This window comes from Pithys albifrons, chromosome 12 (genome assembly GCF_047495875.1).
Source record: "Pithys albifrons albifrons isolate INPA30051 chromosome 12, PitAlb_v1, whole genome shotgun sequence".
NCBI lineage: Eukaryota > Metazoa > Chordata > Aves > Passeriformes > Thamnophilidae > Pithys > Pithys albifrons.
Window position 1 is genome coordinate 5,551,037 of NC_092469.1, and position 10,011 is coordinate 5,561,047.

General features: G+C 43.7%; 2 protein-coding genes across 2 annotated transcripts in view; both read left to right on the forward strand.

Annotated features, from left to right (window-relative positions):
- Positions 1 to 574, forward strand: part of LOC139677678 (hydrocephalus-inducing protein homolog) — a 61,571-nt gene extending 60,997 nt beyond the window's left edge. Inside the window, exon 66 of the mRNA XM_071567873.1 lies at positions 260 to 574. Within this exon, the coding sequence (XP_071423974.1) occupies positions 260 to 347 (88 nt within the window). The 3' untranslated portion in view covers positions 348 to 574. The remainder of the gene's footprint in view (positions 1 to 259) is intronic.
- Positions 575 to 1,089: 515 nt separating this feature from the next.
- On the forward strand, positions 1,090 to 5,491 carry NUDT7 (nudix hydrolase 7). The gene is made up of 3 exons (XM_071567576.1): positions 1,090 to 1,483; positions 2,764 to 2,922; positions 4,648 to 5,491. The coding sequence occupies exons 1-3, from the start codon at positions 1,244 to 1,246 to the stop codon at positions 5,029 to 5,031; spliced, it is 783 nt and encodes a 260-aa protein (XP_071423677.1). The 5' UTR covers positions 1,090 to 1,243; the 3' UTR covers positions 5,032 to 5,491.
- The last annotated feature ends 4,520 nt before the right edge of the window (positions 5,492 to 10,011 follow it).

Genomic DNA, 10,011 nt, shown 5'->3' on the forward strand with positions numbered 1-10,011 from the left:
ATGCTACCTAATGGGACAAGCAGAGCCTCCTTCTCTACCCAGAACCTTATGTGCTGCAGTTGGTCCCCAGGCCCATAACTGGTTGTTTCTGCCCTTCTACCTCTGCTGCCTCCATGGCAGGGGGTGCAGTTGTGTTTCATTTGCTGCTTGTTGCTCGTGCAGAGAAAGGGTGCAACACTGTATGCTCTGTGAGGAGACAGGTAAGCAGCTGACTCTCTGGCAGTGTTCATCTGGCTAATACCAGTCCCTTTCTTCCTAGAATTTCTAACTTGAAGCCTCATAAGAAGAGCCCATGCGTGACAGTGATAGGGAGGGTGGATGCAGAGGGCTGCCCTCAAACACTCTGAATTATGGAAGAAAAAGGAGAGCCAGAACACCAAACACAGGAACAGCGTGCATTGGGCACCTGCACTAGAATGAGTGTGGCATGGCTCTTCTTCATGATCATGTGAGAGCCTTCACCAGACTGAAACTCTGAAACATCCAGGCTGGAAGAGGCTGTGAGAAATGCTCACATTTTACCAATAAAATTTAGAGGGGACAAAGTCGTCAAAGTAAAACTAAACTTTTATTTAACAAATTCATCTGAATTGGGTGTGTCCCTCTGGCCTAGGAGATAGACCCAGAACCAAAAGAAACAGAACTTTTTATACTCTTTCCCAGCCAAAAGGTCCCTGCCCCCTCTTCCTATTGGCAGGAATTGGGGCTCACAGTCGGGCCGGTTCGCTGCCTGCCCAACACCCCCCACGGCCCTCCAAAGGTGCAAAAAGCAGTTGGGAACTGAACTATCGCATCCCCCCCATTCCCTTACAGTTCCTTTGGCTTCGGCAAAACCCAAATTCTGTTTCTAACAGGCTGTGAGCCATCTGGTCTAGCAGAAAGTGATCTTGCAGGTCCTTTGCAGTCCCTTAACAGTCTGTGATTCTCTAACTGGGCAGAAACGCAGCACTTTGACGGCCCTTCTCCCACTGGGCGCTGCTCCGCGGCCGGAGCTTGGGCGGGATTGACCGGGATCGATGGAGCCGAGCGGCACAGGGACGCGGCCGGGAGCGGGAGGGACCGGGGCCGGCTGAGCGGGGCGGGGGCGGGCACAGCGGGCGGGCACAGCCGCTCCAGCTGCCGCTCGCAGTGCCGGGCCGGGCACAGCCGCTCCGGGGGCCGGGCCCGAGTCTGGCACAGCCGCTCCGGGAGCCGGGGCGGGCACAGCGGGCCGGGCACAGCCGCTCCCCGGGCCGGGGCAGCGATGGCGGCGGAGCGGGACGAGCAGCGGGACACGGGCCGAGCTCCCCGCGCTGTCCCCGCCGCGGGGTCCCGGCGCTCCGCTCCGGAGCAGGGGCTCTGGGAGAAGGCTCGGCGCCGCCTGAGGGAATGCGATGTCGGGGACAAGTTCTCCCGCCTGGCGCTGCCCAAAGCCGCGGTGTTGCTGCCGCTGCTGCTGCGGGACGGACGGCTGCACCTGCTGCTCACCGTGCGCTCCATGCAGGTACGGCCGGGGCTCCGAGCGGAGACATCTGCCCCGGGAACCCTCGGAGTGCGCTCCCCGGGGGTCTGCACAGCCCCATCGGGACCCTCCTGCTCCCCGGGGGTCTGCACAGCCCCATCGGGACCCTCCTGCTCCCCGGGGGATCTGCACAGCCCCATCGGGACCCTCCTGCTCCCCGGGGGATCTGCACAGCCCCATCGGGACCCTCCTGCTCCCCGGGGGTCTGCACAGCCCCATCGGGACCCTCCTGCTCCCCGGGGGATCTGCACAGTCCCATCGGGACCCTTCTGCTCCCCGGGGATCTGCGCAGCCCCATCCCCACCCTCCTGCTCCCCAGGGGTCTGCACAGCCCTGGGAGGACTCTCCTGCTCCCCGGGGGTCTGCACAGCCCCATCGGGACCCTCCTGCTCCCCGGGGGTCTGCACAGCCCATCTCGACCCTCCTGCTCCCCGGGGGTCTGCACAGCCCCATCGGGACCCTCCTGCTCCCCGGGGATCTGCACAGCCCCATCCCCACCCTCCTGCATCCCAGGGGTCTGCACAGCCCATCCCGTCCCGTGTGTCCAAGGGCATGACCAGGTGTTTTTGCACTGCCGTCACTCCGGTGTTCCCGGTGCCAAAAGCATGTCGGATTCCCGGAAACCCGTGACAGGAAAAGAAAGGTCGTTTCCGGAGCGGGAAGGGAAATGAGGGTGTTTACAATGGCTTCAAGAAGAAAACTGTCAATGCAGTGCTGCTTTTATTAATGAGACTTTTCAGTCTGCAGTTAAATATTTTGGGTCTTGCTTAGAAAGGTCCAAATAATTACAGCTACGTGGCTGATAAACTCATTTTAAGTGTGATTTTTACTGATCTTTGATGCACAAACCTATTGCTGGAATGAACTTAAAAGTACATTATTGTGTCTTTCATAAGTCCTTGCTGTTATTTCGAGTATTTTAATCCTGCTATTCAAGTTGTCTGTGTGGGTTCATCTGTTGGTTTCTAACAAACAAGATTAAACTTTGACATAGTAAAGCAGTAGTTATAGTATGAATTACACAACACTGTACAGGTGCAGTGTGTTTCTGAGGGTTTATAGATTAGTTGGGGACAGGCTCAGCTCCTTCTTGTGTAGCTCTTGCTAAGGCACATTTCTTCTGATGTGCAGGAACTTTAACCACCATTTCCAGCAGCTTTGACTGAGAAAGTGATGCTGCAATACCAACAAGGATCTATGTGAATCCAAGAAGAAATGTGAAAACTTGTTATATTTAACAGTAATGCTCTTTTATATTCCAGCTGAGAAGATCACCAGGGGAAGTGTGTTTTCCAGGAGGTAAAAGTGAAGCCAGTGATAAAGATGAAATTGATACTGCTCTCCGAGAAGCTGCAGAAGAAGTGGGACTCCAGCCAGAGAAGGTGGAAGTCATCTGTAGGCTGGTGCCTGGAATTGACAAAGTAAGTGAACATACCACTAGAAAATAAGGTTGCTTTGTTTTCTTTTGTGAGGTTGACAGTGACCTTTTCAAACTTGTAAGTGGTGCCACTTCCTCGAGGGAAGGGCTTCTTGCTCTGTGTTTGGTATTTGTCAGACTAGCCTTGGGGCACCAGTTAGTGACACTCTGTAGTCCCAGGCAGACAGTGAGAATTTAGAAGAGAGCCATGAGGATAGTAAGGGTGTTAGAGCCCACAGATTACAAGGGGACAATGAGAGAGGTGGGTGTGCTCAGCTCAAAGCCAGCAGGGGATCTTTTCTCCTGGGTGGTTGTGGAGAGGATGATGCCAGACTGTTCTTGAGGCAATGGACATCAGCAACAAGGTGGAAATTTTAACGATGAAAGGAAAATACTCTTTATCGTGAGGTTAGGCCAAATCTGGATCAGATGTCCTGCTGTAGCCTCACAAGTTTGTGGTTCCGTGTCCTGCTGCCACCAGGGCTGTGCAGGCAGGAGGGGCCCACCAGAGGTGATGTGCACTGGGATTCCATAGGAAGCTCTAGAAGGGAGACTCCCAGAGGTGTCTTTGAAGTGTAGGTTGCTGTTGGTAAATTAACAGGCTGCCAATTTCAATAACAATGTTCAGTGGAATGTAAGATGGGTTTTCCCATAGCACAGAACGGTTGCTGTTTCTACAGACTATTTTTGTTCTCCAGGTAACAGTTTGTTACTCTGCCTGCTGTTTTTCTATCCATTAGCAATACCCTCTCACTGTTAAAAAAAAAAACAAAATGGTTTTGAAGTTATATTGCAAAATGGTTTATTTAACTTCTTAAATTAAAATTTCTGTACAGATAACATTAAAGTCATGTAGCTCAGAGGCTCTGTGTAAAAACCATCAAATATTCAGTGTTTTCCAGAAAATTGCCTCAGGAAGTAGAAGAGATGATGTTTCTGGAACTCAGAAATTTTACCTGCCGGATGCTGCTTTGTCTTTTCTGTGCAGAATTCCAAGTGATTCTGACTTGGATGGAGTCTCTCCAGACTTGCATCAAATAGCACAAATGCTGTTTTGGTGTTACTCTTTTCTGCTCAACAGTGATCGATCTTAGTGTGAATAAATACAGCTAAGAACATACCTTAAAGGATTTTGGTGCGCTCTTGATGCAAACCACTATTTCAGATTTTGCCTCCCTGTGGAAGAAGGGATTACATTTAAAATTAAAATGTCTGTAAATAAGTCGTTTCAAAAAGTAAAAGTGTATGTATTCAAAAAGTAAAGTGTATGGCTAGCTATACTTTAATCATATTTCTGTATCTATAGGAATTTCTATATCCTAGGAAAATAGATGCAGAAATACGATAAAGCATGAGTGGTTCAGAAAATTTGGGTTAAATCAGAGCTTGCCAAAGTAAATAAGGAAGACCCATGGGAAAGCATGCATGCTTGTCATTTCTGTGGCAGACTGACAAGCCTTTTTAGCTGCTGAATGATTATAAAGGATGAACAGAATATTCGTAAAATCATGTTTAACAAATACGAAAAAATAAATTGTTAAAATCAAATTACATAGCTTGCCATTAGAGGGACTAAATTGCATTATAGTTAAGAGTAGTTCATAGGCTTCTTGTACTCATTTTGCAACATCTGGAATGCTTTAAAAACATTTTCACTTGGTACAAACTTAGTGTTTGAAGGTTTTGTTGATGGGGGTTTTTATTGTTTGGTTTTTATCTCTCCTTTTAGATGAATAACTTGGTGACACCAGTTGTAGGATTTATAGAGGATACGTTCCAGGCCACTCCTAATCCAGATGAAGTGAGCGAGGTTTTTGTTGTGCCTTTGGAGTACTTCATCAAGCCCTTAAATTACAAGGCCTTGTCCTACAGAGCCCCATCAGGCCACTCAACTCCGATGCACTGCTTTATCTATGATGACCAGGAACAGAAAAAGTCATTCAAGATATGGGGACTTACTGCACACTTTGCTGTATTTCTTGCTCTTGTGATTTTTAGAGAGAGACCTACCTTTGAAGTGGATTATGATCTTGACAACTTGATTTTGTCTGCTGAGAATAACTTTATTAGTTTGTATGCATCTATATGTGAAAGAAAGAAGAGTAATCTATGACAAACTGGTCTGGCAATTGATTTATACTGAAGGAGCAAAAAGGGTTTTGATTATTCCCTTTCTACCTATTATTTGTTTGAAAGTTACACTCGAATTTCTTCTGAATTGAGAACTTCTTAAAGCTTATTTCTATATGATATTTTAAAGTTGACAATAGAATATATAATTTTTAATCTCTTTTAGAGTTGCCAAGAGCACACAGTATTTTTGATGAAACACAGTTTTGGAAGGTCTGTTTCCATTCCTGCCTTTGTTTTGTGTGATCAGAGATACTTTCCATGGTTTGCCTTCTGTACTATTTGCCTTAGTACTATTTTATCTAATGTGTCTCTCTTTGAGTTAGAATATAAAAGTTTTGGGGATCTCTCTGTGTTTTATATGTGCATACAGTCTGGTGTGGTATCTTTAAGCACTTACAGAACGCACAATAAAACTATTAAAGGTGTCGGGTCCTTTCACAGTCTTGCTTTGTTTTGCTTGGTCTGGTGGAGGGAAGAGGGTGGGATGATGTTTAATGAATCTTGATCATATTATCATTTCTCACGAGGAAATTCTGTAGGCTCTGAAAAATTTAGGATACAGGCAACAGAACTGAACTTTGCTCCTCAGCATCTTGTTAGCATCCCTTCACTGAGCTCCTTCAAGGAGTCATCTCCAGGAAGGAGAAGTGGAGGTGAGTATTCCCAAGGACAAAGATGCTTATCTACAGCTGACCCTTCCTTCCCCAGGCACCCTGGCAGTGTCAGACACGTGGTGCTCTTTGTGCTTGTTCCCTCATTGCTGCTGCAGTCGAAGCTTATACACGGTGGTCATGATCTTACATTACGTGATAATGAAACCTGGCCATGGTTTTCTGGTTAGCCATTTATTTGGGTTGGCCAGCACAGGTTTTCTTCACAGCTCCTTTTTATTTATCCCACTGTGATTGCTGGTGGTAAAGCTGCACAGTTGTACTGACTCATATTCCATTTCCACTGGAGTTCCCTCATTCTTTTCTAATAACCCTGCCAGTTGTCCCTGTATTTGTACTTGGAGCATTCTGTATTTGAACAGTTGATTATTTACTCCTACCAAGTGTAGCACTTTGCATTTGTCCTTATGAAATTACATCCTGATTTGTTTCAAAACAAATTGCAATGATCTGCCACTGTGTTTTTTTGTCATTTCCATTTTCCTTTTCCCTCAAGTTTAATGCAGAGATTTTCTGTGTCATGTACAGCTTGGAGTGAGCACACTCAGAACAGGCCTCTGCAGAATCTCAGCTGGCAAGTGCCACTTTGACAATTAATTACTGATTACTCTGTGTGGCTTTCTAACCAGCTGTGTAACACACTACTATTAGTTTTTAATAGACCAACCCTTCTTGGGTTGCACACAGGAACAGGAACATTGGGCAGGGCTTGAGGATTTATAGTTTCCCTGTACACCAAAACTGACCTGCCCCACATATGTTACCATAAACACGTGTGTTAAAAGCAGTTTGTAGGAAAAGGACAATGGTTGCTACATATGTCCTTGTTAATAAGTACTTACATAAAGGTTACCTGTTCTGATATCTTCCCAGCAACTGGAATTTGTGGGAGTTCTCCAGTTCTTTCTTAGAGCACTGTTTGCTTTTTCCCAGCCCCTCTCAGGAGAGAGATAAAGTTCCCCTCATTTCAAAGATAACCACTAATTAGGAGCATGGCTGTCACAGTGAGATGCAGCCACCTTGAACCAATTAGCATACCTAAATGCCATCAGACCTCTCATATTCCTGCATAAGCTCTTTTGACTAATATTATTAATGTTCTGTATTAATTATATCAGTTGACTTTTTAAGTTAAAAGTAAAAAAGATTTGTTGCTTTGGCTAAGGTGAAATCCTTGGAGAAGTAGGAGCCACAGTTATGGAGAACAGCTTCATTTCTCATTATTTTGAACACTTGTGAAATTATTAAAACATTTTTAAAAGCTTGATTTCAAACTCTTCATCATATTAACTTGTACCCTCGCTGGTTTCTATCAAAGTTAGTGTTGCAGGTAAAGGAATCAATTAAAATAAGAACCTTTCTAATTGAAATAGAGCAAAGCAATTAGACCTTTGATTAGTAAACAAAACAGGTACCAAGAGACATAAGTACTACCTTATCATCCTCCTCTGCTCCCAGGTGACTTTTTTCTTTTTCGTCTCAACCTGATCTGAACAGAAGCTGTGCAAACTGTGCAAATTCAAACTGTTGTTTGGTTTTAGTTCTCTGTTTTAAACATTATTGTGGGGAATGTCAGCACAGCATCAGCAGTTCCAGCTGTTGCTCCTTTTAGAAAATGTAAATCGTGTTGATTTTTAAATCAACCATTTGAACTTGTTTGGAAAACAAAACTTTGAGAGGTCCAGACACAAATCTTTGAGTGATTTGCAATGAAACCAGTGGGCCTTTATGCTTCCCAGTGTATATCCTACATAATTTTACTGCCAGTAGTTTGGAAATCTGGGAAGTACTTTCTTAACTCAAAAGACTCATTCTTGATTCAGGTGTCCATCTGGGATCTGAGTGCCTAAAAAACTACTTTAAGCACAAAAATAATAGAAGGAAATTTAAGTGCTTGTTACGAAAACTGCAATTCTGCAAGTCCCACATTTACTAATGGGAAATTGTTTCCTTAGGCAATTCTCAGATAAAATTCTTCCACAGTTTTTGGGGCAGGAAGTAGAACACAAATCCCTCCAACCTGGGAGCCCTCCTAACCAAAGTAAACTTCGAAGGGTTCTCTCTTACTGCTCCCGACTTACACCTGAGTATTACTAAAATCTGTTTCTATCCACTTCTATTTTGAATGTGGTGATTTTAAGGACTCCTATACTTTGAATTATTGACTGCAAATGCATTGATACCTCTAGTATAGTATATTAGTATAGTTTCTAACCTGAAAAGGTGTTTTGTACATATTTACATTTCCTCCTTGCACTTTTTCTTACAAACAAATCACCAAGGTCATTACTCAGTTGTGAAAAGGTGTGGAAAATAAATTCCAGATTATATTCTCCAGCTGTGGGTAAGTAATGTTGGCATGACAGTAAAATGGGTGCAAAGGCTTCTTTCAGAACAAGAAAATTACTGATATGATATAAAATTAACTAAAAATAAGTGGCATACAGTTGAATGTGAGTTGTTAGTCATTCTTTCAGTTAATGTGCAGTGATTCAACATTTAACATTTCTATATTTTTGAGCACTCGAATAATCAGCCTTTTGGTATTTCAAATTTATGTGAACATTTAACACTTACATATTTGATAAGTAAACCGGTATTTAACAGTTACAGCCATATAAAAATAATGAAAATTACTTAAAAGAATATTTGGACTAGTCTGAAACACATTAGTGTAAGGAAAAAAGAAAATTATCTTTTCATCTCCAGCAGTTCAGTGTCTGTTGCTCAGTTCAAATGCAGCTGGAGTTCCTACAGGGTTAAGGCAGTTATAGATAAATGAGAATGTAAATATTCAAGAAAGGAGATTACTTCTGTTCAGCCTGTGCCTAAATTGTATAAATAAAATGGGAAATCTGGAGATGTTTCTGTCTTTCAAGAAAGATTTCATGTGAGTGCTTGCACGTCAATATGTATGTGATGTACCTACAGTGATCCTTTTTTTCAGAAGGTTGCCATAGCAATGCAGCTTTCACAACAGTGCATGTAAAATCATCTCCAGTTAAAAAAAATAGTATAAAGGGTCATTAGGTAATCCCTCTGTCCCTCTAACTTTACCTCTTCCCAAAATGTAATCTAAGAAATAGGGAAGAGAAAAAAGGAATCACACTTGTTTCTGATTTCTTGCAGAGAGGAGCTCGTTCTGTGGTCAGAATGCTCACTTAGTGTAAGAGATTCAGAGTTTCAACACAAATTTCTTTATGCTTTATGATGTTCATTGAATTTACTACGTGGAATGGTTGCCCATTACTTAGGAGTTCAGATTTAGGGTAGGTTTTGTTTGTTTTTCAAAATTAAAAGTACTTATGCTAGGAAGGAAAAATCCAAGTAATAATGGGACATGGATGACGAATAGTCCTGTTTGCCAGAGCCTGCTGCAGGGGCAGGATTGTTCACTGGCTGCAGAGAGAGTCATTATTGTGGGCACATTCACCTCTTCTCGTCCTGGCTTCTGTAATCCTTCAGCCTGTCCAGTCATGGCTGGGTATTGTCCTGTGTCCGTTTTCATCTCCACTGGATTACATTTGGACGTGTTTTGTATTAAAGTTAATAGACTCAGGATGGTTTGGGTTGGAGGGACCTTAAAGCTCAGCCAGTCCCATCCCCTGCCATGGGCAGGGACACCTTCCACCAGCCCAGGGTGCTCCAAGCCCCATCAACCTGGCCTAGAAAGAGACACCCCAGGGATTCCTTCTGCAGCTGCTGCAGGGTTTGACCCCCAGCACATCTGCTCTAAAACACCCTCACGCTACAGCTGGTGTGGTGAAGGGCTGGCATCCCCTCTCGTGCCTCTACCAAAATTCTGCACTCCTGGCACCAAACAGGAACTGCTGTTCAGAGGAAAGCTACATTTGTGGAGACTTTAATGCTTCTCCAGAGCTCCCAAAAGAGCCACGTATCCAATTGTTGAAATGTGAATATGCTGAATATGAATAATTCCAGGCAAAGGCTCTGTACATGTTCAAAAGATTAATGACATACTGATGTAAATCTGTGTTGAGATGGGTTTGCATATAGAAACATTTGTATATGGAAAAGAGGTGGACAAACTGAACACCTAAATATTGTTTATTTATTCTGTATTTGGACAAAATTAATGAAACTATTTTATTTTTGTCATCATTTAATTGCTGCAGATCTGTAGTTGCATAAATCACAGCAATTTCATTGACCTTAGCACAGTAGTGCCAAAGTACATCTTCTGAGGCTTTAGTTTATACTGCATACCTAATTTAACTGATAATACATATTATCTCAGTTACATTTTATCTTGTATCTTTCAATTATTT

Excerpts from the sequence above, each read along its gene's own strand:
- NUDT7 (XM_071567576.1), top strand. The coding sequence starts at position 1,244 with ATGGCGGCGGAGCGGGACGAGCAGCGGGACACGGGCCGAGCTCCCCGC. Across the intron at positions 1,484-2,763 it reads TCACCGTGCGCTCCATGCAG|CTGAGAAGATCACCAGGGGA; the intron begins GTACGGCCGGGG and ends TTTATATTCCAG. Across the intron at positions 2,923-4,647 it reads TGGTGCCTGGAATTGACAAA|ATGAATAACTTGGTGACACC; the intron begins GTAAGTGAACAT and ends CTCTCCTTTTAG.